This window comes from Leucoraja erinacea, chromosome 22 (assembly GCF_028641065.1).
Source record: "Leucoraja erinacea ecotype New England chromosome 22, Leri_hhj_1, whole genome shotgun sequence".
In the NCBI taxonomy this organism is placed as follows: domain Eukaryota; kingdom Metazoa; phylum Chordata; class Chondrichthyes; order Rajiformes; family Rajidae; genus Leucoraja; species Leucoraja erinaceus.
The window spans coordinates 34,788,059-34,811,515 of NC_073398.1; the positions used below are offsets into that span (position 1 = coordinate 34,788,059).

The following is a 23,457-nucleotide window of genomic DNA, read 5'->3' on the forward strand; positions in this document are numbered from 1 at the left end:
TGTTCCCGATGTTGGGGAAGTCCAGGACAAGGGGTCACAGCTTAAGGATAAGAGGGAAATCTTTTAGGACCGAGATGAGAAAATTTTTTTTACACCGACAGTGGAATTCTCTGCCACAGAATGTAGTTGAGGCCAGTTCATTGGCTATATTTACGAGGGAGTTGGATGTGGCCCTTGCGGCTAAAGGGATTGGGTGGTATGGAGAGAAGGCAGGTACAGGATACTGAGTTGGATGATCAGCCATGATCATATTGAATGGCGGTGCTGGCTCGAAGGGCCGAATGGCCTACTCCTGCACCTATTTTCTATGTTTCTATCCCTCCAAACCTGTCCTCTCCAATCTACCTGTTTAAATGTTTAAGAAGGAACTGCAGATGCTGGAAAATCAAAGTTAGACAAAAGTGCTGGAGAAACTCAGCGGATGCAGCAGCATCTATGGAGCGAAGGAAATAGGCAACGTTTCGGGTCGAAACCCTTTGGGTTTCGACCCGAAACGTTACCTATTTCCTTTATGTTTCGGGACGAAACGTTGCCTATTTCCTTTAGGTTTCGGGACGAAACGTTGCCTATTTCCTTCCCTCCATAGATGCTGCCGCACCCGCTGAGTTTCTCCAGCACTTTTGTCTACCTGCTTAAATGGTTTTTTTTAAGTATTGCGATAATCGCTGCCTCAACTACCTGTGATAGCTCGTTCCATACAGAAGGTACAGGAGCCTGAAAACTGTAAAGAGTGGTGAATCTCTGGAACTCTCTGCCACAGAGGGTAGTTGAGGCCACAGTTCATTGGTTATATTTAAGAGGGAGTTAGATGTGGCCCTTGTGGCTAAGGGGATCAGGGGGTATGGAGAGAAGGCAGTTACGGGATACTGAGTTGGATGATCAGCCATGATCATATTGAATGGCGGTGCAGGCTCGAAGGGCCGAATGGCGTACTCCTGCACCTAATTTCTATGTTTCTATGTTTCCTCCAGGTTCAGGAACAGCTTCCTCCCCACAGCCATCAGGCTATCAAATATTACAACAAATCAGCTCTGAAGTACAACAGACTGATTATTATTATTGCACTATGTTTGTTTATTTTTTGAATTTGTGTGTGTGTATATATACACATGGAACTTTTATTTCCCCCGTTGTGTACTGTGTGTCCATATTGTGTTGTGCTGCAGCAAGCAAGAATTTCATTGTCCTAGCTGGGACACATGACAATAAAACACTCTTGACAATAGACAATCGGTGCCGGAGTAGGCCATTTGGCCCTTCGAGCCAGCACTGCCATTCAATGTGATCATGGCTGATCATCCCCAATCAGTACCCCATTCCTGCCTTCTCTCCATATCCCCTGACACCGTTATTTTTAAGAGCCCTATCTAGCTCTTGAAAGTATCCAGAGAACCGGCCTCTGAGGCAGAGAATTCCACAGACTCAACACTCTCTGGGTGAAAAAGTATTTCCTCGTCTCCGTTCTAAATGGCTTACCCCTTTGTGCCAACATGTTGCCCCTCAGTTTCCCATTAGATCTTTCCCCTCTCACCTTAAACCTATGTTCTCTGGTCCTCGATTCCCCTACTCTGATCAAGAGACTCTGTGCATCTGTCTACCCGATCTATTCCTCTCATGATTTTATACACCTCTATAAGATCACCCCTCATCCTCCTGCGCTCCAAGGAATAGAGACCCAGCCTGCTCAACCTCTCCCTGCAGCTCAGGCCCCTCGAGTCCTGGCAACATCCTCGTCAATTTTCTCAGAACCCTTTCCAGCTTGACAACATCTTTTCTATAACACGGTGCCCAGAACTGAACACAATGCTCTAAATGTGGCCTCACTATAACAGCACCATGACCTCCCAACTTCTATACTCAATACTGTGACTGATGAAGGCCAATGTGCTCATAGGTCTTGCATTTTGTCACCATAACATTTTAGAAAATAGCAGGAACAGGCCCTTCGGCCTGCTGTGTCCATACTAAACATGATGCCAAGTCTGATTGCTATCTGACTGCATGCACTAATCAAGAATCTATCTATCGCTGCACATAAAAATATCCACCGACGTGGCCTCCACAGCCGTCTGTGGCAATGAATTCCACAGATTCACCACCCTCTGTCGAAATAAATTCCTCCTCATCTCCTTCCTAAAGGAACATCCTTTAATTCTGAGGCTGTGACCTCTGGTCCTAGACTCTCCCACTAGTGGAAACATCCTCTCCACATCCACTCTATCCAGGCCTTTCACAATTCGGTAAGTTTCAATGAGGTCCTTTGTACTATGTGCCTTCACCTTTATTTCGCTTGGGCTTGTGTACAAAAACAAGGTTGTTCGAGCATCGCTGGCCAGGCCCCATTTGGAGAATTGTGAGCAGTTTTGGGCACTCTATCTGAGGAAGGATGTGCTGGCTCTGGAGAGGGTCCAGAGGAGATTGATCCCAGGAATGAGTGGGTTAACCTATGATGAGCGTTTGACAGCACTGGAGTACCTGCTGGAGTTTAGAAGGATTGGGGGGGGGGACCTCATTGAAACGTACAGAAAAGTGGAAGGCCTGGATAGAGTGGATGTGGAGAGGATGTTTCCACCAGTGGGAGAGTCTAGAATTAGAGGGCACAGCCTCAGAATTAAAAGACGTTCTTTTAGGAAGGAGATGAGGAGGAATTTCTTCAGTCGGAGGGTGGTGAATCTGTGGAATTCATTGCCACAGACGGCTATGGAGGCCAATTTAACGGGTATTGTGAAGGCAGAGATAGATTATTAATTAGTGCGGGTGTCGGGGGTTATGGGGAGAAGGCAGGAGAATGGGGTTTGGAGGGAGAGACAGATCAGCCATGATTGAATGGACTTGATGGGCCGAATGGCCTAAATTCTGCTCCTATCACTTGTGATCTGATGATTCTATGTACCTTTACATTCTGTACGGGTGATTTAGTCAAGTGGGGAAAGAAGTTCAGGAGGGAGGAATGAAAGCAGAACCATGAAGGGCCAAAGCAGGGAAGTAAAACAACAATAAAATATGCAAAAAAAGGTAGTTGAGAAGTTTATTTTTAGATTAAAAACAGGAAGGCCATCTTGGGTAGAACGATAGAACAGTTTATCTAATTTAGCACCTGAAAGCTTTGTATCTGGATGAAGTTGGATACATAGAAAATAGTTGCAGGAGGAGGCCATTCGGCCCTTCGAGCCAGCACCGCCATTCATTGTGATCATGGCTGATCGACCCAATCAATAGCCCGTGCCTGCCTTCTCCCCATATCCCTTGATTCCACTAGCCCCTAGAGCTCTATCTAACTCTATAAATGACAAAGTCTGCTTGCATAGAAACATAGAAAATAGGTGCAGGAGTAGGCCATTCGGCCCTTCTAGTCTGCACCGCCATTCAATATGATCATGCCTGATCATCCAACTCGGTATCCTGTACCTGCCTTCTCTCCATACCCCCTGATCCCTTTAGCCACAAGGGCCACATCTAACTCCCTCTTAAATATAGCCAATGAACTGGCCTCAACTACCTTCTGTGGCAGAGAATTCCAGAGATTCACCACTCTCTGTGTGAAAAATGTGTTTCTCATCTCAGTCCTAAAAGATTTCCCCTTTATCGTTAAGCTGTGACCCCCTGTTCTGGACTTCCCCAACATCGGGAACAATCTTCCTGCATCTAGCCTGTCCAACCCCTTAAGAATTTTGTAAGTTTCTATAAGATCCCCCCCTCAATCTTCTAAATTCTAGGGAATACAAGCCGAGTCTATCCAGTCTTTCTTCATATGAAAGTCCTGACATCCCAGGAATCAGCCTGGTGAACCTTCTCTGTACTCCCTCTATGGCAAGAATGTCTTTCCTCGGATTAGGAGAAAAAAAACTTACCCATTGATTATAACACTAAGTTTACATTTTATTTATCAAGAGACAATGCCCAAAACGTTGAGCTCGCTTCTTCCGATTGGAGTGTACTGTAGTGAAAGAATTAGAACTAGCTCCTTGTATTTTGTCAACAAATGGCATGTAAAAGCGATTGATCTCCAGATATTGTGCTTGCTATCAGCTCTGGTGAAATCGCCCATTGGAATATTGACCCAGCCATTTCCAAGTATAATTTGTATTGGCATGTTGAGTGTTTTGAGTTTAGTTTATTGTCACCTGTACAATGCATGATTTCAATCGAACCATTTACAGTGTACAGATACATGATAAGGGAATAAATGTGTATGCAAGAGAGAGTTACGGGGCTGTCCCACTTGGCGATTTTTTTTCAGGCAACTGCCGGCGAATGTTATAGTCCTTGCAGGGTGCCGTAAAACCAGCGACAATCTACGCCATCCTGGCGACCACTTACGGCAGCACCTACGCCAAGCTATGCTCATTGGCGTCAAACGCAATGTCGCCAAAATATTTCAACATGTCGACCAGAAAGACGCTATGACTTTTTGCGCGACTGCGGAGATTTCTCCCGGCCACCACCGGCGAACTTGTGGTGACAATACTAGTCGCCTAAACAGTCACCCAAGTGGGACGGGCCCATTAGATTTAGCTCTTAGGGCTAACGGAATCAAGGGATATAGGGAGAAGGTACACAAAAATGCTGGAGAAACTCAGCGGGTGCAGCAGTATTTATGGAGCGAAGGAAATAGGCAACGTTTCGGGCCAAAACCTTTCTTCAGACTGATGGGGGGTGGCGGGGAGAAGAAAGGAACAAGGAGGAGGAGGAGCCCGAGGGCTGGGGGATGGGAGGAGACAGCAAGGGCTAACAAAATTGGGAGAATTCAATGTTCATGGACTCCCCAAGCGGAATATGAGGTGCTGCTCCTCCAATTTCCGGTGTTGCTCGCTCTGGCCATGGAGGAGACCCAAGACAGAGAGGTCGGATTGGGAATGGGAGGGGGAGTTGAAGTGCTGAGCGACCGGGAGGTCAGGTTGGTTCTTGCGGACCGAGCAGGAACTGGGTACTGATTGGGGATGATCAGCCATGATCATATTGAATGGCGGTGCTGGCTCGAAGGGCCGAATGGCCTACTCCTGCACCTATTTACTGTGTTTCTGTGTAGCTTTAGGGGTAGCGACAAACCTGTACGTCCTTGGCGTGTGGGAGGAAACCGAAGAGCTGAGAAAACGCGCGCAGTCACGTGGAGAAAGTGCAAACTCCGCACAGGCAATCGGGATTGAACCTGGGTCCCTGGCGCTGTAGGGCAGCAACTCTACTGCTGGGCCGCCCATTCTGTGTGCTAACTATGCCATCGTGAAACTTTTTTTTTTTTTTTTTTAGATTGGTAGATGATTGTAAATATTGACTAAGTTGTAAATATTTAATCTAATGAGCCTCCTGGTTCCTCAACTGTAAAGAGCGAAGCTTTGGTGATTAGTCACTCATTCTTCCCATAGGTTCAGTCTAACTTTTACCGCTTATCATTGCGACGTTTAGCGGACTTCCCCATTGTTGCTTCGTGAAGCCAATTATGAGGTGAAAGGAACTGCAGATGCCGCTTTGCACTGAAGATAGATACAAAGTGCTGGAGTAAGTCAGCGGGTCAGGCTACATCTCTGGGGAGAAGCAACAGCTGATGTTTCGGCTCGAGACCCTTCTTTCATAGCAAAAGGATTTGAGTATAGGAGCAGGGAGGTTCTACTGCAGTTGTACAGGGTCTTGGTGAGACCACACCTGGAGTATTGCGTACAGTTTTGGTCTCCAAATCTGAGGAAGGACATTATTGCCATAGAGAGAGTGCAGAGAAGGTTCACCAGACTGATTCCTGGGATGTCAGGACTGTCTTATGAAGAAAGACTGGATAGACTTGGTTTATACTCTCTAGAATTTAGGAGATTGAGAGGGGATCTTATAGAAACTTACAAAATTCTTAAGGGGTTGGACAGGCTAGATGCAGGAAGATTGTTCCCGATGTTGGGGAAGTCCAGGACAAGGGGTCACAGCTTAAGGATAAGGGGGAAATCCTTTAAAACCGAGATGAGAAGAACTTTTTTCACACAGAGAGTGGTGAATCTCTGGAACTCTCCGCCACAGAGGGTAGTCGAGGCCAGTTCATTGGCTATATTTAAAAGGGAGTTAGATGTGGCCCTTGTGGCTAAGGGGATCAGAGGGTATGGAGAGAAGGCAGGTACGGGATACTGAGTTGGATGATCAGCCATGATCATATTGAATGGCGGTGCAGGCTCGAAGGGCCGAATGGCATACTCCTGCACCTAATTTCTATGTTTCTATGTTTCACACTGATCACAGTCTGAAACGTCACCTGCTCCTTTTCAGCAGAGATGCTGCCTGCCCCGCTGAGTTACTCCAGCGCTTTGTGTCTATCTTCTATGAGGTAAAAGGGGATATGGGGAGAAGGCAGGAGAATGGGGTGTGATTGTGAAACATAGATCAGCCATGATTGAATGGCGGAGTGGACTTGATGGGCCGAATGGCCTAATTCTACGCCTGGAAGCTTACTTTTATTTCCAGGTTTTTTCAGACAATGGGTTTACAGTTAACGCAGAAAAGTACAGCACAAGAACAGGGCCAGTGCCCCACAATATCTGTGCCGAAGATGACCCGTAGACAAACTCTTGCTCTGCACATCATCCATATCCTCATATTTTGCTCGGGGCAGCTTGCACCCCAGCGGTATGAACATTGACTTCTCTAACTTCAAGTAGCCCTTGATTTCCCTCTCTCTCCATCCCCAGTTCTCCCACCAGTCTTAAGGGCCTGTCCCACTTGGCTGCCATTTACGCGACCTCCATAAATGTGGTCTACTCGTTGTGACGCATGTGTAGCGTGGGACGGGCGCATGGAGAGGCGTGTAGGAGTTGCGCGCGGTCACGCATGTGGCACGCGAGGATTTCGTGTTGCGCGCTGGCGGCCCGACGTCTCACGTGTATCGCGTGGTCACGAATGGTTACGTCACCGTGTGCGTAACCATGCATCGCCGCGCGCCGCACTGTATTCTAATGATGTCACGCGCACCAGACGGCATGATGACGCGTGATTTGCGCGCGACATCGCGCGTAACGACACGTCGACCTATTTTACATATGGCGCGTAAATGAGGCGCTAATGACGGCCAAGTGGGACAGGCTCTTAACTGTCTCCGACTACCTTTTATCTCTGTCCCGCCCACTCTCCCGACATCAGTCATCCTTGCTATTGAGGCAGTGCAGCGTAGGTTCAAGGGGTTAATCCCCGAGATGGCGGGATTGTCATACGAGAAAGTATTTCGGAAAGGCTGGGCTTGTAGTCATTGGAATTTAGAAGGATGAGAGGGAATCTTATAGAAATTTTCCCAATGTTGGGCGAGTCCAGAACCAGGGGCCACAGTCTAAGAATAAAGGGGAGGCCATTTAAAACTGAGATGAGAAAAAACTTTTTCACCCAGAGAGTTGTGAATTTGTGGAATTCCCTACCACAGAGGGCAGTGGAGGCCAATTCACGGGATGAATTTAAAAGATAGTTAGATAGAGCTCTAGGGGCTAGTGGAGTCAAGGGATATGGGGAGAAGGCAGGCACGGGTTATTGATTGTGGATGATCAGCCATGATCACAATGAATGGCGGTGCTGGCTCGAAGGGCCAAATGGCCTCCTCCTGCACCTAATTTCTATGTTTTACTCTGAAGAAGGGTCTCGAACCGAAATGTCACCCATTCCTTCTCTCCAGAGAGGCTGCCTGTCCCGCTGAGTTACTCCAGCAGTTTGTGTCTACCTTTGATTTAAACCAGCATCTGCAGTTCTTTCCTACACACAATCCATATTCTGCCATTCCTTGCATATCCACGTGCCTATCCAAAAGTCTACTAAATACCACTTTGATATCTGCTTCCATCACCACCCCTGGCAGCGCGCCAGTGTTCCAGGTACTCACCAACCTCTGTGTTTTAAAACAAAGCTTGTCCTGCATACTTCTTTAAACCTTGCCCCACTCACCTTGTTGGTATCATTTGTATATTTCTATCACTGGCCTTCGTGTGTGGTCCTTGATTATTGCCAGGTGTCGATCTGCTTTGGAACAAGTCCAACCGTTGATTGCCATAAGATTCGCTAAAGGTTGGAGACATTCGTGACTTTAGTTTAGTTTGGCGATAGGGCATGAGACACCCCTTCAGCTCACCAGGTCCGCGCCGACCACTGATCACCCATTCACATGAGTCTAGTTTAGAGATACAACTCGGTAACAGGCCCTTCGGCCCTTCGAGCCAACACCGCCATTGTCTGCAGAATAAAACTGGTGTGTTTGGCTCGCTGGTCGGTGTGGACTCGGTGGGCCGAAGGGCCTGTTTCCAGGCTGTATCTCTAAACTAAAACCAAGCTCTGGCAGCTGAGCCGCTGTTAAAGCCCAGCTAAAGGGCCTGTGGGTTTCAGGCATGCCGCTGGGATAGAAAAGTATAACTATGTGTGCTTATCAGTTTTGTAGGATAAATACCGATATTCAGTATCTTTCCTCACCTTTTTCAGCAGGTGCAGAGTCGGGGGCTGAGGACCCAGACTTCAATTGGGATGAATATCTCGAAGAAACAGGCGCCAGTCCTGCTCCACACAATTCATTTAAACACGTACGTATGTGCCTTCTTCTACAAAATGATATGAACGCCCAGTCTTTTAGCTTTTAGTTTTCGAGAGATACAGCGCGGAAGCAGGCCATTCAGCCCACCTAGTCCGCGCCGACCAGCGATCCCCGCACACTTGCACTATCATACACACGCCAGGGACAATTTGCATTCGTACCAGGCCAATTAGCCTACAAGCCATGCACGTCTTTGGAGTGTGGGAGGAAACTGAAGATCTCGGAGAAAACCCACGGGTTGATGGGAGAGGGGAGAAGAGGGAGTGACCGGGGTGAGACTGGTCCTTGATGATGCTGCTGGCCTTGCCGAGGCAGCGTGAGGTGTAGATGGAGTCAATGGAAGGTTGGTTTGTGTGATAGTGTTACACTTGGAAACAGGCCATTCGATCCATCACATCCAGGTTATCCCCGTGCACCAGTTTTATCCGACTGTCTGTGGCCAAATTACAGAAGCCAATCTGAGGAACACTCTTGCCATAGAGGGAGTGCAGAGACGGTTCACCAGACTGATTCCTGGGATGTCAGGACTTTCTTATGAAGAAAGACTGGATAGACTCGGATTGTACTCGCTAGAATTTAGGAGATTGAGGGGGGATCTTATAGAAACTTACAAAATTCTTAAGGGATTGTACAGGCTAGATGCAGGAAGATTGTTCCCGATGTTGGGGAAGTCCAGGACAAGGGGTCACAGCTTAAGGATAAGGGGAAATCCTTTAGAACCGAGATGAGAAGAACATTTTTCATGCAGAGAGTGGTGAATCTCTGGAACTCTCTGCCACAGAAGGTAGTTGAGGCCAGTTCATTGGCTATATTTAAGAGGGGTTAGATGTGGCCCTTGTGGCTAGAGGGATCAGGGGGTATGGAGAAAAGGCAGGGATGGGATACTGAGTTGGATGATCAGCCATGATCATATTGAATGGCGGTGCAGGCTCGAATGGCCAAATGGCCTACTCCTGCACCTATTTTCTATGTTTCTATGACCTACAAACCTGCACGTCTTTGGGGCGTGGGGGGGAACCGAAGATCTCAGAGAAAACGCACGTGGGTCACGGGGAGAACGTACAAACTCTGTGCAGACTGCTGAGTAACTCTACTCAACAACGAAAAATCTGTAGCCTCCTTTTGCTCTGGTATTTAATTTAATTTAAGCATTTAATGCATTTCGTTGTCTCTGTACTGTACACTGACAATGACAATAAATTGAATCATTTCATTTTTTCATTTTCATTTCATTAATTCACGTGTTTAATCAATAATGTTTTATTATTAATGTTTCATGTGTCATTCCTAACTGCCACTGTGTGTCATGTTGTCACTTGCGGGAGGAGCACCAAGGCAAATTCCTTGTATGTGAATATTGGCCAATAAACTCATTCATTCATTCACCCGTGGTCAGGATCGAGCCCGTGTCTCTGGCGGCTGCGAGGCGGCAACTCCACCACCGCGCCGCCCTGACAGGTTTTCAGATCACCTCCAGTGTCGCTAGCTAAATGCAGCACGTGTGTGCCAGGAGGGCAGCAGATCACTCAGTTAAATTGTTCTGATGTAATAAATCGCAAGGCTGATGCAAGACTCTGCCTTGAAGGTGGGGGAGTGCCTTTAAGTACAGGACTCACAAGCCATTACTGAGCAATAGTATTAGCATGCAGGTTGTTTAAATGGAGGGTTTACATTAATCTTTGATCATGTCATAGTAAATAAGGTTGATTGAACCTATAATCACTCTGGATTATTAAGTATGTTATCATTAATTCTTTATATAGCCGCGATTAAGTCATTACTGCTCTACATCCTGTAGCATGTGGTTGAAAATAAATAATTCTCACATTGTAGACTATTACTTAAGGTGGGTGGGTCAAGAATTGGGCAATGCTAAGTGACTGGTGATTTAATAGACCCACTTAGTTATACTTTTTTTTTAACTGGATTAAACTATTTTAGTATAGTTATCAGATGAACAACAAAAATTTAATGAAAGACACAGAGTGCTGGAGTAACTCAGCAGGTCAGGCAGCATCTGTGGAGAACATGGTTAGGTGACGTTTCACAGAGTGCTGGAGTAACTCAGCGGGTCAGGCAGCATCTGTGGAGAACATGGATAAGCGACGTTTCACAGAGTGCTGGAATAACTCAGCAGGTGCAGCAGCATCTATGGAGCTAAGGAAATAGGCAACGTTTCGGGTCGAAACCCTTCCGGGTTTCGGCCCAAAACGGGGTCAGGCAGCATCTGTGGAGAACATGGATAAGTGACGTTTCACAGAGTGCTGGAGTAACTCAGCGGGTCAGGCTGCATCTGTGGAGAACATGGATAAGTGACGTTTCACAGAGTGCTGGAGTAACTCAGCGGGTGCAGCAGCATCTATGGAGCTAAGGAAATAGACAACGTTTTGGGTCGAAACCCTTTCGGGTTTCGGCCCGAAACGTTGCCTATTTCCAGAAGGGTTTCGGCCCGAAACGTTGCCTATTTCCTTCGCTCCATAGATGCTGCTGCACCATAACTCAGCGGGTCAGGCAGCATCTCTGGAGAACATGGATAGGTGACGTTTCGGATTGGGTCCCGATTGAAACATCACCTATCCACACTTCCATATCTGAGGATGGATGTGCTGGCTTTGGAGTCGGAGACAGTAAGACTGGTGAGAGAACTGGGAAGGGGATGGAGAGGGAAAGCAAGGGCTATCTGAAGTTGGAGAAGTCAACGTTTGCAATTTTATTTTTCTAACCTATTTCTAAACTGAATTAAACTGATCTTTTCTCTTGCTTGTAGGTTGAAATCAGTCTCCAGAGTAGTTTCCAGCCAGGGATGAAGTTGGAAGTGGGGAATAAGACTCACCCCGACACATACTGGGTGGCCACTATCATCACCACCTGCGGCCAGCTGCTCCTGCTGCGATACAGTGGTTACGGGGATGATCGGCGCGCGGATTTCTGGTGCTGTGTCATGACGGCCGACCTACACCCCGTCGGCTGGTGCTCGCAGAATGAGAAGGAACTCAAACCCCCGGAAGGTAACGATTCACGACTCGCGGAGATTCATAGTTCGGTCAAACCTACAAACCCCCGTCTCTGGAGTGTCGGAGGAAACCCGGGGCGCCCAGAGAAAACCCACGCGCGTCACGGGGAGAGCGTGCAAACTCCGTGCAGACGTGCACCCGCAGTCGGGTTCCTACCCGTGTCTCCGGCGCTGTGAGGCAGCGACTCTACTGCTGCGCCACCGTCACGCTCAAGCCTGATTTCTGGGGAAACTTGGGGAAAGTTTGGAAATTTCCTCGTTGACTTTCTCCGACGTCAAACCAGCGCCGTTGGGAAGAACACGGGGGGCGGGGGAAAAATATTGAGGGGAATTTAAAAATGGGCGGGGTTGGGGAATTAGCTGTGAGAACTCGGGGAGATGGGGCGGGGAAGTGATTAAACGGTAGGTGGCGCAGCAGTAGAGTTGCTGCCTCACGGCGCCAGTGACCCAGGTTCGATCCCGACTACGGGCGCTGTCTGTACGGAATCTGCACGTTCTCCCCGTGACCTGCGTGGGGTTTCTCCGAGATCTTCGGTTTCCTCCCACACTCCAAAGACGTACAGGTTTGTAGGTTAACTGGCTTGGTGTAAGTGTAAATTGCCCTGAGGGTGTGTAGGATTGTGCTAGCGTACGGGGGTTGCTGGGCGGTGCGGACTCGGTGGGCCGAAGGGCCTGTTTCCGTGCTATATCTCTAAACTAAACTTAAAGACTTTGAGTTTGTTCAGACACGGGCTCCAAGCTCTACCCATACCTGGGCTTCACCAACAAAGGACGAAGCCCCTGTAGCCATCCCTCCACAGGAGGCAGTGGGTCGGAATAAGTGAGTTGCCGACTTGGATTCAGTTCAGTGTAGTTTATTGTCACGTGTACCGAGGTACAATGAAAAGCTTTTGTTGCGCGCTAACCAGTCAGCGGAAAGACAATACGTGATTACAATCGAGCCGTCCACAGTGTACAGATACATGATAAGGGAATAACGTTTAGTGCAAGGTAAAGCCAGCAAAGTCCGATCAAGGATAGTCCGAGGGTCACCAATGAGGTAGATAGTAGTTCAGGACCGCTCTCTAGTTGTGGTGGGATGGTTCAGTTGCCTGATAACAGCCGGGAAGAAACTGTCCCTGAATCTGGAGGTGTGTGCGTTCGTTTTCACACTTCTGTACCTCTTGCCCGATGGTAGAGGGGAGAAGAGGGAGTGGCAAGGAAGGGGAAATGTTCCTGGTCTAATATGCCTGGTGGCTTTTACTGCGTGTTCCTGAACTTTATGAACAATTCAATGCATATGTGTCCGTGTGTGTCTCTGTGTGTCTGTCTCTAAGTGCGAGAAAAGTCCACATTTCTGGGTTTCCTATTCAAAACTCCATAACCGAACCGTTTTAATCCATTGCTGTTGATCAATGGAGATCCAAGACACAACAGCCATGATGAAAACAAACTGTATGTTTAGTTTTCTTTGGAAATACAGCGTGGAAACAGGCCCTTCAGTCCACCGAGTCCACTTACAAATCTGAAGAAGGGTCTCGACCCGAAACGTCGCCCATTCCTTCTCTCCAGAGATGCTGCCTCACCTGCTGAGTTAAACCAGCATTTTGTGTCTACCTTCAACCTACAAACCTATATGTAATTGGAGTGTGGGACGAAACCGGAGCACCTGGGGAAAACCCACGCAGGTCACGGGGTGAATGTACAAACTCCGTACAGACAGCTCCCGTAGTGGGGATCGAACCCGGGTCTCTGGCGCTGTGAGGCAGCAACTCTGCTGCTGTGCGCGTATATGTACTTGGCTGTGGTTCCGCAATGATTCATTTTGTGTTTCTTCTGGACTTTGACTATCATAAGTTATAGGAGCAGAATTAGGCCATTCAGCCCATCCAGTCTACTCCGCCATTCAATCATGGCTGATCTATCTCTCCCTCCTAACCCCATTCTCCTGCCTTCTCCCCATAACCCCAGACAAACTAATGGAGGCTAGTGAAGTAAATAAAGGCCTTGACTAAATTTTGAGAAAACTGTTCTCAAAAATTGCTAATTATGGTGAAGTATTGAATAAAACCTCAAGATCCTCTTTCCATTTCCCATAACTTTGTTTTGATCAGTAATTGGCGGATGATATAATTTGCGGTACATTAAGTGAACTGTTCAGTGAGATGATGGGGAACTTGTATTCAACAGAACACAGCTCTCAAGCATTTTATGGAAAATATCAAATAACAATCCTTTGCTGTGTATGATATGTAGCGTGCTTCAGAAATATCGTCATCGAGTGATACAGCATGGAAACAGGCCCTTCGGCCCAACTTGCCCACACCAGCCAACATGCAACTTACTCTAGTCCCACCTGCCTGCGTTTGGCCCATGTCCCTCCAAACCTGTCCTATCCACGTACCTGTCTAAATGTTTCTTAGACATTGCGATAGTCCCAGCCTCATGTACCTCCTCTGGCAGCTCGTTCCATACACCCACCACCCTCTGTGGAAAAGTTACCCCTCAGATTCCCATTCAATCATTCCCCCCTCTCACCTTCAACATATGACCTCTGGTTCTTAACCCCCTTCTCTGGCCAAGAGACTGTGTGCCTACCCGATCTATTCCTCTCATGATTTTGTACACCTCTGTAAGATCGCCCCTCAACATGGCCGTATTCAGTTCCTAATTAGAGCTTGCTTTGATCTTATACAGTTTGGGATATGAAATCCTGTAAGGAAATGCTTAATAAAGGTTAAAAAGTATTAGATATGTGAGGAAAAAGAATTGTGCAGGTGAATTTGCTCGAATGAATGAATGAATAAGTTTATTGGCCAAGTATTCACATACAAGGAATTTGCCTTGGTGCTCCACCCGCAAGTGACAGCATGACATACAGTGACAGTTAGGAATGACACATAAAACATTAAACAATAATAATAAAACATTATTGATTAAACATGTGAATGGAATAAAATGCCAGAGCAAAAGGAGGCTACAGATTTTTGGTTACTGAGTAGAGCTACTACTCGTGGGGGAAAAAAAAGCTGTTTTTGTGTCTGGCTGTGGCAGCTTTGACAGATTTAGACATTCTGCGCTGGAACAGGCCCTTCGGCCCACCGAGTCCGCGCCGACCAGCGATCCCCGCACACTAGGGATGATTTACAATATTGTCGAAACCAATTATGTGTACATCTTTGGAATGTGGGAGGAAACTGAAGATAGAGAAAACCCACGCAGGTCACAGGAAGAACGTGCAAACTCCGTACAGACAGTTCAGTTTAGTTTAGTTTACTGTCACGTGTATCGAGTTAGAGTGAAAAACTTTTGTTGTATGCTATCCAGTCAGCAGAAAGACAATACATTGATTACAATCGAGCCTTTTACATGATAAGAGAATAATGTTTAGTGCAAGGTAAAGCCAGCAAAGTCCAATCAAGGATAGTCTGAGGGAGACAAAAATGTTGGAGAAACTCAGCGGGTGAGGCAGCATCTATGGAGCGAAGGAATAGGTGACGTTTTGGGTCGAGACCTGGAGAGCATCTATGGAGCGAAGGAATAGGCGACGTTTCAGACAGCACCCGTAGTCGGGATCGAACCGGCGTTCTCTGCCGCTGTGAGACAGCGACTCTACCGCTGCGCCACCGTGCCGCCCTGCCACACAATGGGACAAGGTGAAATACTTGTAATAATTTGTCGACTCTGAGGACTATTTAGCACGAAATTGCGTTTTTGTTTAGTTCAGTTTGGAGCTGCTGAGCGGAAGCAGGCCCTTCAGCCCAAGTGGGCCCGTGACTAGCATCGATCACCCGTTCTACACTAGTTCTGGGTCACCGCACTTTCCCACCCACTCCCTACGCACTACTAAGGGGCAATTTGCAGAGAAAGATAACGATGCATTTAAAATGTACAAATTGACCGACAAACCAGCACGTCTTTTCGTGAGGATGCGTGACGAATCGCACGCGATCTCGGGGAGAACGTGCAAACTCCACAAAGACACGCACGCACAGACACAGACACAGACACAGACCACCTGAGGTCAGGATCGAACCCGGGACTCTGCTGCTGTGAGGCAAGTGAAATGAATTTCACAGCCCCTTTACACACTTTGGAATTATAATTAGACTGTTGACCTGATGTAACCCAGTCGCTCAACTCAATAACGCGTTTTAAAATCTAATATCAGTCAAATGGAAAGATATCCCTGAGCTGATACGAGTTAATCTGTAGATTAAATGCACCGGCAGGCTTTGTTTTATTCAATAATAAGCAACATGGTTATATTACTCATTGTGGGGAAACCAGAATTATATATTCACTGGAATTTAGGAAGATGAGAGGGGATCTTATAGAAACACATAAATGGATTGGACAGGCTAGATGCATGAAAAATGTTCTGTCTGGTTTCCTCCCACACTCCAAAGACGAACAGGTTTGTTGGTAACTTGGTTTAGGTAGAAGTGTCAATTGTCCCTGATGTGTGCAGGATAGTATTAGTGTGGGGGGCACGGACTCGGTGGGCCGAAGGGCCTGTTTCCGCGCTGTATCTCTAAACTAAAAAAAAATTATGTTGACACTTCGACAATTCAAATATTTTTTAGTGCGCGGTAAAGATTGAATAACATTAATATAAAGAAGAGAGAGCGTTTGCCAGCGAGTTCCCCCCCCCCCCCCCCCCCCCCCCCCCCCCATCCACATCCATGTTGGGGGGGGGGGTGATTTCTGTAGATCAAGAGTGAAGATACGGTTGTTGCAAAAGCAAGCCAAGCATCGTAACCCCGCCGTGTGTGGGGAGGAACTGCAGATGCTGTTTTAAGCCGGAGATAGACAAAGTGCAGTGGATGTAAGTTAGTAAGTTTATTGGCCAAGTATTCACATACAAGGAATTTGCCTTGGTGCTCCGCCCACAAGTAACAACATGACACACAGTGACAGTTACGAATGACTGAGAAAACACTAAACATTGATATTAGTAAAACATTAATGATAAAACACCATTGATCAAGCATGTGAATATTGATTTCTCTTTCAAGAGAGGGCTAGTTAAGGCTCTTAAAAATATTGGAGTCGGGGGATATGGGGAGAAGGCAGGAACGGGGTACTGATTGGGGATGATCAGCCATGATCACATTGAATGGCGGTGCTGGCTCGAAGGGCCAAATGGCCTAATCCTGCACCTATTGTCTATTGACTCAAGTAACACTTGCTTTCCCTCCCTCTCCATCCCTCCCCCACCCAAGTAGTACCAGCTTCACAGTCGACTTGTTGAGTCTCTTTGTCTGTAACTCATTTTCACCCAGCCCACAGCTACCAATAGCCCGTCTCCTACATCATCGTTTCTTTCTATTGCCCATCTTTCATTCAGTTTTTCTATCTCCCTCTCCGCATCACCGTCTGCATCTCCCTCGTTCCCCTCTCCCCTGACTCTCAGTCTGAAGAAGGGTCTCGACCCCGAAACGTCACCCATTCCTTTTCTCCAGAGACACTGCCCGTCCCGCTGAGTTACTCCAGCGTTTTGTGCCTTGCCCGCTGCAGTAACTAAGCAGGCCAGGCATCATCTCTGGAGATAGGGAACCAGGTGACGTCTCGGGTCGAGACCCTTCTTCAGACACGAGTGAATCAGCATCGGATTTTTCCACTGCCGTTCAATCATCAACAAGGCAGAGGTTTCGAGTGCGATGGGGCCTCTTAAGGGTACTTAGGAGTGAATAATGAATGTTGATGTACCCAACAATATTGCATATTTGAATTAATTAAGAATGCCAAATCTGCATATTGTTACTTCTGAATATCTGTTCCTTGAAGTGGTAATCGGATGATAATTAGTTTAATTACCACAGCATCTTTACGATTGGAGGAATGAAGTGATCGGATGTTATTAATACTGTATCACAGTGACTGCCATTTACAAGATTTGACCTTGGTACTTAGCCTTTGTATTGAGTCAGAATGTGGGCAAATTGGATTAAGTTAGAAATGTTAGCGGAGTAGATTTAGGCCATTCGGCCCGTCAGATCTACTCCGACATTCGATCACGGCTGCCCTCTGCCTATCCCAATCCCCCCCCCCCCCCCCCCCCCCCCCCCCCCCCCCCCCCCCCCCATACCCATTGACACCCGTTCTAATCAAGACCACAGTTCACAAGTTTAGTTTAGTTTAGAGATACAGCACAGAAACATCCATTCGGCCCATCGAGTCCGCGCCGATATTTTTAAGGTGGCGCAGCAATGGAGGTACTGCCTCACAGCGCCAGAGTCCCGGGTTCGATCCTGACCATCTACACAGGAGTTTGTGCGTTCTCCCCGTGACCCGCGTGGGTTTACTTTGAGATCTTCGGTTTCCTCCCACACCCCAAAGACGTGCAGGTTTGTACGTTAATTGACTTGGTTAAATTGTAAATGTGTGCGTGCGTGTGCGTGCGCGTGTGTCTCTCTCTCTCGCTGGTCTGTGCAGATCCGGTGGGCTGAAGGGCCTGTTTCTGCGCTGTATCTCTACACTAAACTAAGATTCCCCACCCTCTGACTAAAGAAATGTTAATTCCCGATGCCCCAAGAGATTTGGAACCACTGCCTCCCGATCGGCCTACAAAGGAAATAAGTTGCACGTGTAGATGTTGGCTGCTTTCTCTTTCAAGATATTTTCTCTCTTTATCTCGCCACATCACACCAAGTGGAAAGTCCGTGCGTGCGTACGTGTGAATCAAACAATGCTTTGAAGTGCTGGGGCTCTGTCTCATGTGTCCCTGTTCTTCACCATTTTTTAACAGCTGCTTTGAAGTTAAATGTTCCTCTGTACTCTCTGCATGTTTCTGCTCTCCGATGCAATGTCAGAATCCAGGAATCCTAATTTTGTTAGATTTTGTAAAAGACACTTGTTTTTCCCTGCTGTTCTGTAACGATGAATCTTGTTGGTGAATGAGACCATGTGTTAGTCTCCATTTAAGTCGGTGTTCAATCCAATGTTCCTTGTCATAGAGTGATACAGTGAAGAAACGGGCCCTTCGGCCCAACTTGCCCACACCGGCCAACATGTCCCATCCACACTAGTCCCACCCGCTTGCATTTGGCCCATATCCCTCCAAACCTGTCCTATCCATGTACCCGCCTAACTGTTTTTAGTTTTGCTTTTTAGAGATACAGCGAGGAAACAGGCCCTTCGGCCCACCGAGTCCGTGCTGACCAGCGATCCCCGCGCACACACACCATCCTACACACACACACACACACACACACACACACACACACACACACACACACACACACACACACACACACACACACACACACACACACACACACACACACACACACACACACCAGGGACAATTTTACACATTTACCAAGCCAATTTACCAACAAACCTGCATGTCTTTGGAGTGTGGGAAATGGAAAATTTCGGAGAAAACTCACGGGGGGAACGTACAAACTGCGTACAGACAGCACCCGTAGTCGGGATCGAACCCGGGTCTCCGGCGCTGCGTTTTGGGTCGAGACCCGTCTTCAGACATTTCTCCACAGATGCTGCCTGACCCGCTGAGTTACTCCAGCACTCTGAAAGGTCACCTATCCATGTTCTCCATAGATGCTGCCTGACCCGCTGAGTTACTCCAGCACTCTGTGAAACGTCTCCTATCCATGTTCTCCACAGATGCTGCCTGCCCCGCTGAGTTACTCCAGCACTCTGTGGCTTTTTTTTGTAAACTAGCATTTGCAATTCCTGATCACAATTTTTTTTTTTTTTTTGCCAAATATGTGTGACTCACTGCCTCTGTAAGTTTAAGATGATTATTCTAGTTGACACAAGTACCAGTGTCAACACTGAAGCTAATATGCAGTATGTGAGGAGCTGATACAGTCACTTTGTTTGCATTTTGTGAAGCAGAATAAATATTGGCAGGATTATGCTGTTGCATTTTAGACAAACCATTACACGATTACTGTAGATGTACACAAAAAGCTGGAGTAACTCAGCGGGACAGGGAGTTTCTCTGGAGAGAAGGAATGACAATAGACAATAGGTGCAGGAGTAGGCCATTTGGCCCTTCGACCCAGCACCGCCATTCAATGTGATCACGGCTGATCATCCCCAATCAGTACCCCGTTCCTGCCTTCTCCCCTTAACCCCTGACTCCGCTATCTTTAAGAGCCCTACCTAGCTCTCTCTTGAAAGCATCCAGAGAACTGGCCTCCACCGCCCTCTGAGGCAGAGAATTCCACAGACTCACAACTCTGTGTGAAAAAAATTTCCTCTTCTCCGTTATAAATGGCTTGTCACATATTTTTAAACTGTGACCCCTGGTTCTGGACTCCCCCAACATCGGCAACATGTCTCCTGCCTCTGATGTGTCCAAATCCTTAATCTTATATGTTTCAATAAGATTCCATCTCATCCTTCTAAATTCCAGAGTATACAAGCCCAGCCACTCCAATCTATCAACATATGACAGTCCCGCCATCCCTTATGAACCTACGCTGCACTTCCTCAATAGCAAGAATGTCCTTCCTAAAGTGTGGTGGCGTTTCGTGTCGAGACTATATTGTATACTAGGGTGAATGTTTAAATGGAGAAGTTTGTATTTCATCGAGTCATAGAGTGATACAGCATGGAAACAGGCCCTTCGGCCCAACTTGCCCACACCGCCCAACATGTCCCATCTACACTAGTCCCACCTGCCTGCGTTTGGTCCATATCCCTCCACACCTGTCCTATCCATGTACCTGTCTAAACGTTGCAATAGTACCAGCCTCAACTACCTCCTCTGGCTGCTCGTTCCAAACACCTATCACCCTTTGCGTGAAAAAGTTACCGCTCAGTCTCCTAATAAATCTTTTCCCCTTCACCTTGAACCTGTGTCCTCTGGTCCTCGATTCCCCTACTCTGGGCAGGTGACTCTGTGCGTCTACCCGATCTATTCCTCTCATGATTTTGTACACCTCTATAAGATCACCCCCTCATCCTCCTGCGCTCCAAGGAATAAAGTCCTCGCCTACTCCAACCCTATAGCTCACACCCTCGAGTGCCGGCAACATCCTCGTGAATCCTCTCTGCGCCCTTTCATGGACGAATATTGTTGTAACGTTAGGAAGAACTCGGAAATATCGATTTTTATTCAACAAAACCCTTCAGATGTGTTTGATGTTACTTTGGCACAAAGGACAAGGAAGCACTTTGAAATAAATTTAAGGAGACTTTTTTTTCCAAAATGTTGCCTTTTCACCGCTGGCCTTTGTCCACCCATCAGCTAATCAAAACCTCCCCTCACCTGTATCCATACCTATTGCTCACCAGATTTCACTGTTCACCCCCCCACCACACCCACACTTTTCCAGCTTTCTCCCCCTTCTACCATCAGCCTGAAGGAGGGTCCTGTCTTAATGGGCCGAATGGCCTAACTCTGCTCCTATCACTTGTGAGCTAATTCAGACATGGCCAGTTGCATGGTTATCGATTAGTATCCACATTTTGTAATCGAATAGATCCATTTTACTGGAGTGAAGGTATCGGTGACGAGGCCCTTCTCGACCCGAAACGTCACCCATTCCTTCTATCCAGAGATGTCACCTGGTCCTGGTAGAGAGATGTGACCTATATAGTCTTATAGAAACAGATAAAATTCGTAAGGGATTGGATGCAGGAAAAATGTTCACCATGTTGGGGGAGTCCAGAACCAGGGGTCACACAGTTTAAGAATACGGGTTAGGCAGGTGTAAGCCAGGAGAATGGGGTTGAGAGGGAGAGATAGATCAGCCATGAATGAATGGCGGAGTGGACTTGATGGGCCGAATGGCCTCATTCTGCTCCTATCACTTATGAACTTGGATGATAATTAACTGCTAATTACAGAACTATTAAATTAAATTGGGTCCAATCTCAGAGGGCGGTGGATGCCGGTTCTCTGGATGCTTTCATGAGAGAGCTAGATAGGGCTCTGAAAAATAGCGGAGTCAGGGGATATGGGGAGAAGGCAGGAATGGGATACTGAGTGTGGATGATCAGCCATAATCACAGTGAATGGCAGTGCTGGCTCGAAGGGCCGAATGGCCTCCTCCTGCACCTATTGTCTATTGTCCCCGTGACCTGCGTGAATTTTCAGAGATGTTCGGTTTCCTCCCACACTCTAAATACTTACAGGTTAATTGGCTTGGTGTAAATGTAAAACTACCCCTAGTGTGTGTGTAAGATAGAAACATAGACAATAGGTGCAGGAGTAGAGGCCATTCGGCCCTTCAAGCCTGCACCGCCATTCAATATGATCATGGCTGATCATCCAACTCAGTATCCTGTACCTGCCTTCTCTCCAAACCCCCTGATCCCTTTAGCCACAAGGGCCACATCTAACTCCCTCTTAAATATAGCCAATGAACTGTGGCCTCAACTACCTTCTGTGGCAGAGAATTCCACAGATTCACCACTCTCTGTGTGAAAAATGTTTTTCTCATCTCGGTCTTAAAAGATTTCCCCCTTATCCTTAAACTGTGACCCCTTGTTCTGGACTTCCCCAACATCGGGAACAATCTTCCTGCATCTAGCCTGTCCAACCCCTTAAGAATTTTGTAAGTTTCTATAAGATCCCCCCCCCCCTCCCCCCCTGTTAATGTGCGGGGATCGCTGGTCGGCGCGGACTCAGTGGGCCAGAGGGCACGTTTCTGCGCTGTATCTCTACGACTGAAACTGATCTTGAATACAGTGTCAGAAACAGTGGCTGGGCAACTGGTGAGATAGGATTATGTGCAAAGCTGTGCATCTTTCCTGGCTGTTCACAGCGGATGAATGAAGTACAGCAGGATATTCAACAGAGATTTCACGTCCAATAACACAAGCAGCAAGCATTTTAAATGGTAGCTCAGCACTGAGGCACAGATTAGCCTGCAAAGCTTCACAATCCATGTAATTATGTCCCTTGTTGTGGAGTATCGTTGATACCCTGTGCTAATTGCACCGCTGAAGTCCCGCTAAAAGATAAATCCATTACAAAAACAACATGCTGGTGTAGCAACCCAAATGACAAATCAAAGTGGCCCTTAGTCAGCAGTCTGCTCTTCTGGACAATTATCAGTTTCACAAAACAAAATATCATTAAAACAGAAGCAATTTGAGCAGCTGAAAGATTGCATGTAGAATCACAGCCTGGTGTGGTAGTTAAAAACGAGAGGTAGAGGGAGAGAGAGAGTGGATAGAGAGAACGAGAGACAATGATAGAGAGGGAATGAGAGAGAGAATGAGAGAGAGAGAATGAGAGAGAGAATGAGAGAGAGAGAATGAGAGAGAGAGAGAGAGAGAGAGAGAGAGAGAATGAGAGAGAGAGAATGAGAGAGAGAGAGAGAGAGAGAGAGAGAGAGAGAGAATGAGAGAGAGAGAGAGAGAGAGAGAGAGAGAGAGAGAGAATGAGAGAGAACGAGAGAGAATGAGAGAGAGAGAATGAGAGAGAGAGAGAGAGAGAACGAGAGAGAGAATGAGAGAGAGAGAATGAGAGTGAGAGAGAGAGAGAGAGAGAGAGAACGAGAGAGAGAGAATCAGCGCATCAACAGAAATGTGGCGATGCGCACACACACACACACACACACACACTCACACTCACACTCACACACACACACACACACACACGCACACACATATGGCTGATCTCAGGAAGCAATATACTTATCAGTGAATGATGACTCATTAGTGCAAGTAGAAGAACAATGAATGACAATGAAGTGCCAGGCACATCTGGTCCAGACCTGCCTGCCAGGCCCAGCTGCCATTTGGATAATGGGCAAAACATCGTCTCCTGTTGAAAACCTTTTCACATTATAACTTTCATCAAGTAAAAATAATGAGGTTAAGGTCCTCAGGGGAGGGACCACAGCCATTTCCAACGCTTGTTGCTAACATGCTGATACAATAATGACCATGTACCCCTTGCCTGCGACTAATGAGAAATAGTTATACATTTTTATTTAATCGT

At 47.1% G+C, this 23,457-nt stretch overlaps 1 protein-coding gene across 5 annotated transcripts in view; it reads left to right on the plus strand.

Moving 5' to 3' along the window:
• Positions 1-23,457, plus strand: part of sfmbt2 (Scm like with four mbt domains 2) — a 98,454-nt gene that overhangs the window by 14,215 nt on the left and 60,782 nt on the right. For 4 of the 5 annotated variants that reach the window (XM_055653448.1, XM_055653445.1, XM_055653447.1 and 1 more), the window contains exons 3-4: positions 8,425-8,522; positions 11,301-11,541. In XM_055653448.1, coding sequence (XP_055509423.1) covers positions 8,425-8,522; positions 11,301-11,541 — 339 coding nt within the window. The remainder of the gene's footprint in view (positions 1-8,424; positions 8,523-11,300; positions 11,542-23,457) is intronic. The other variant, XM_055653450.1, reaches the window with a different exon arrangement.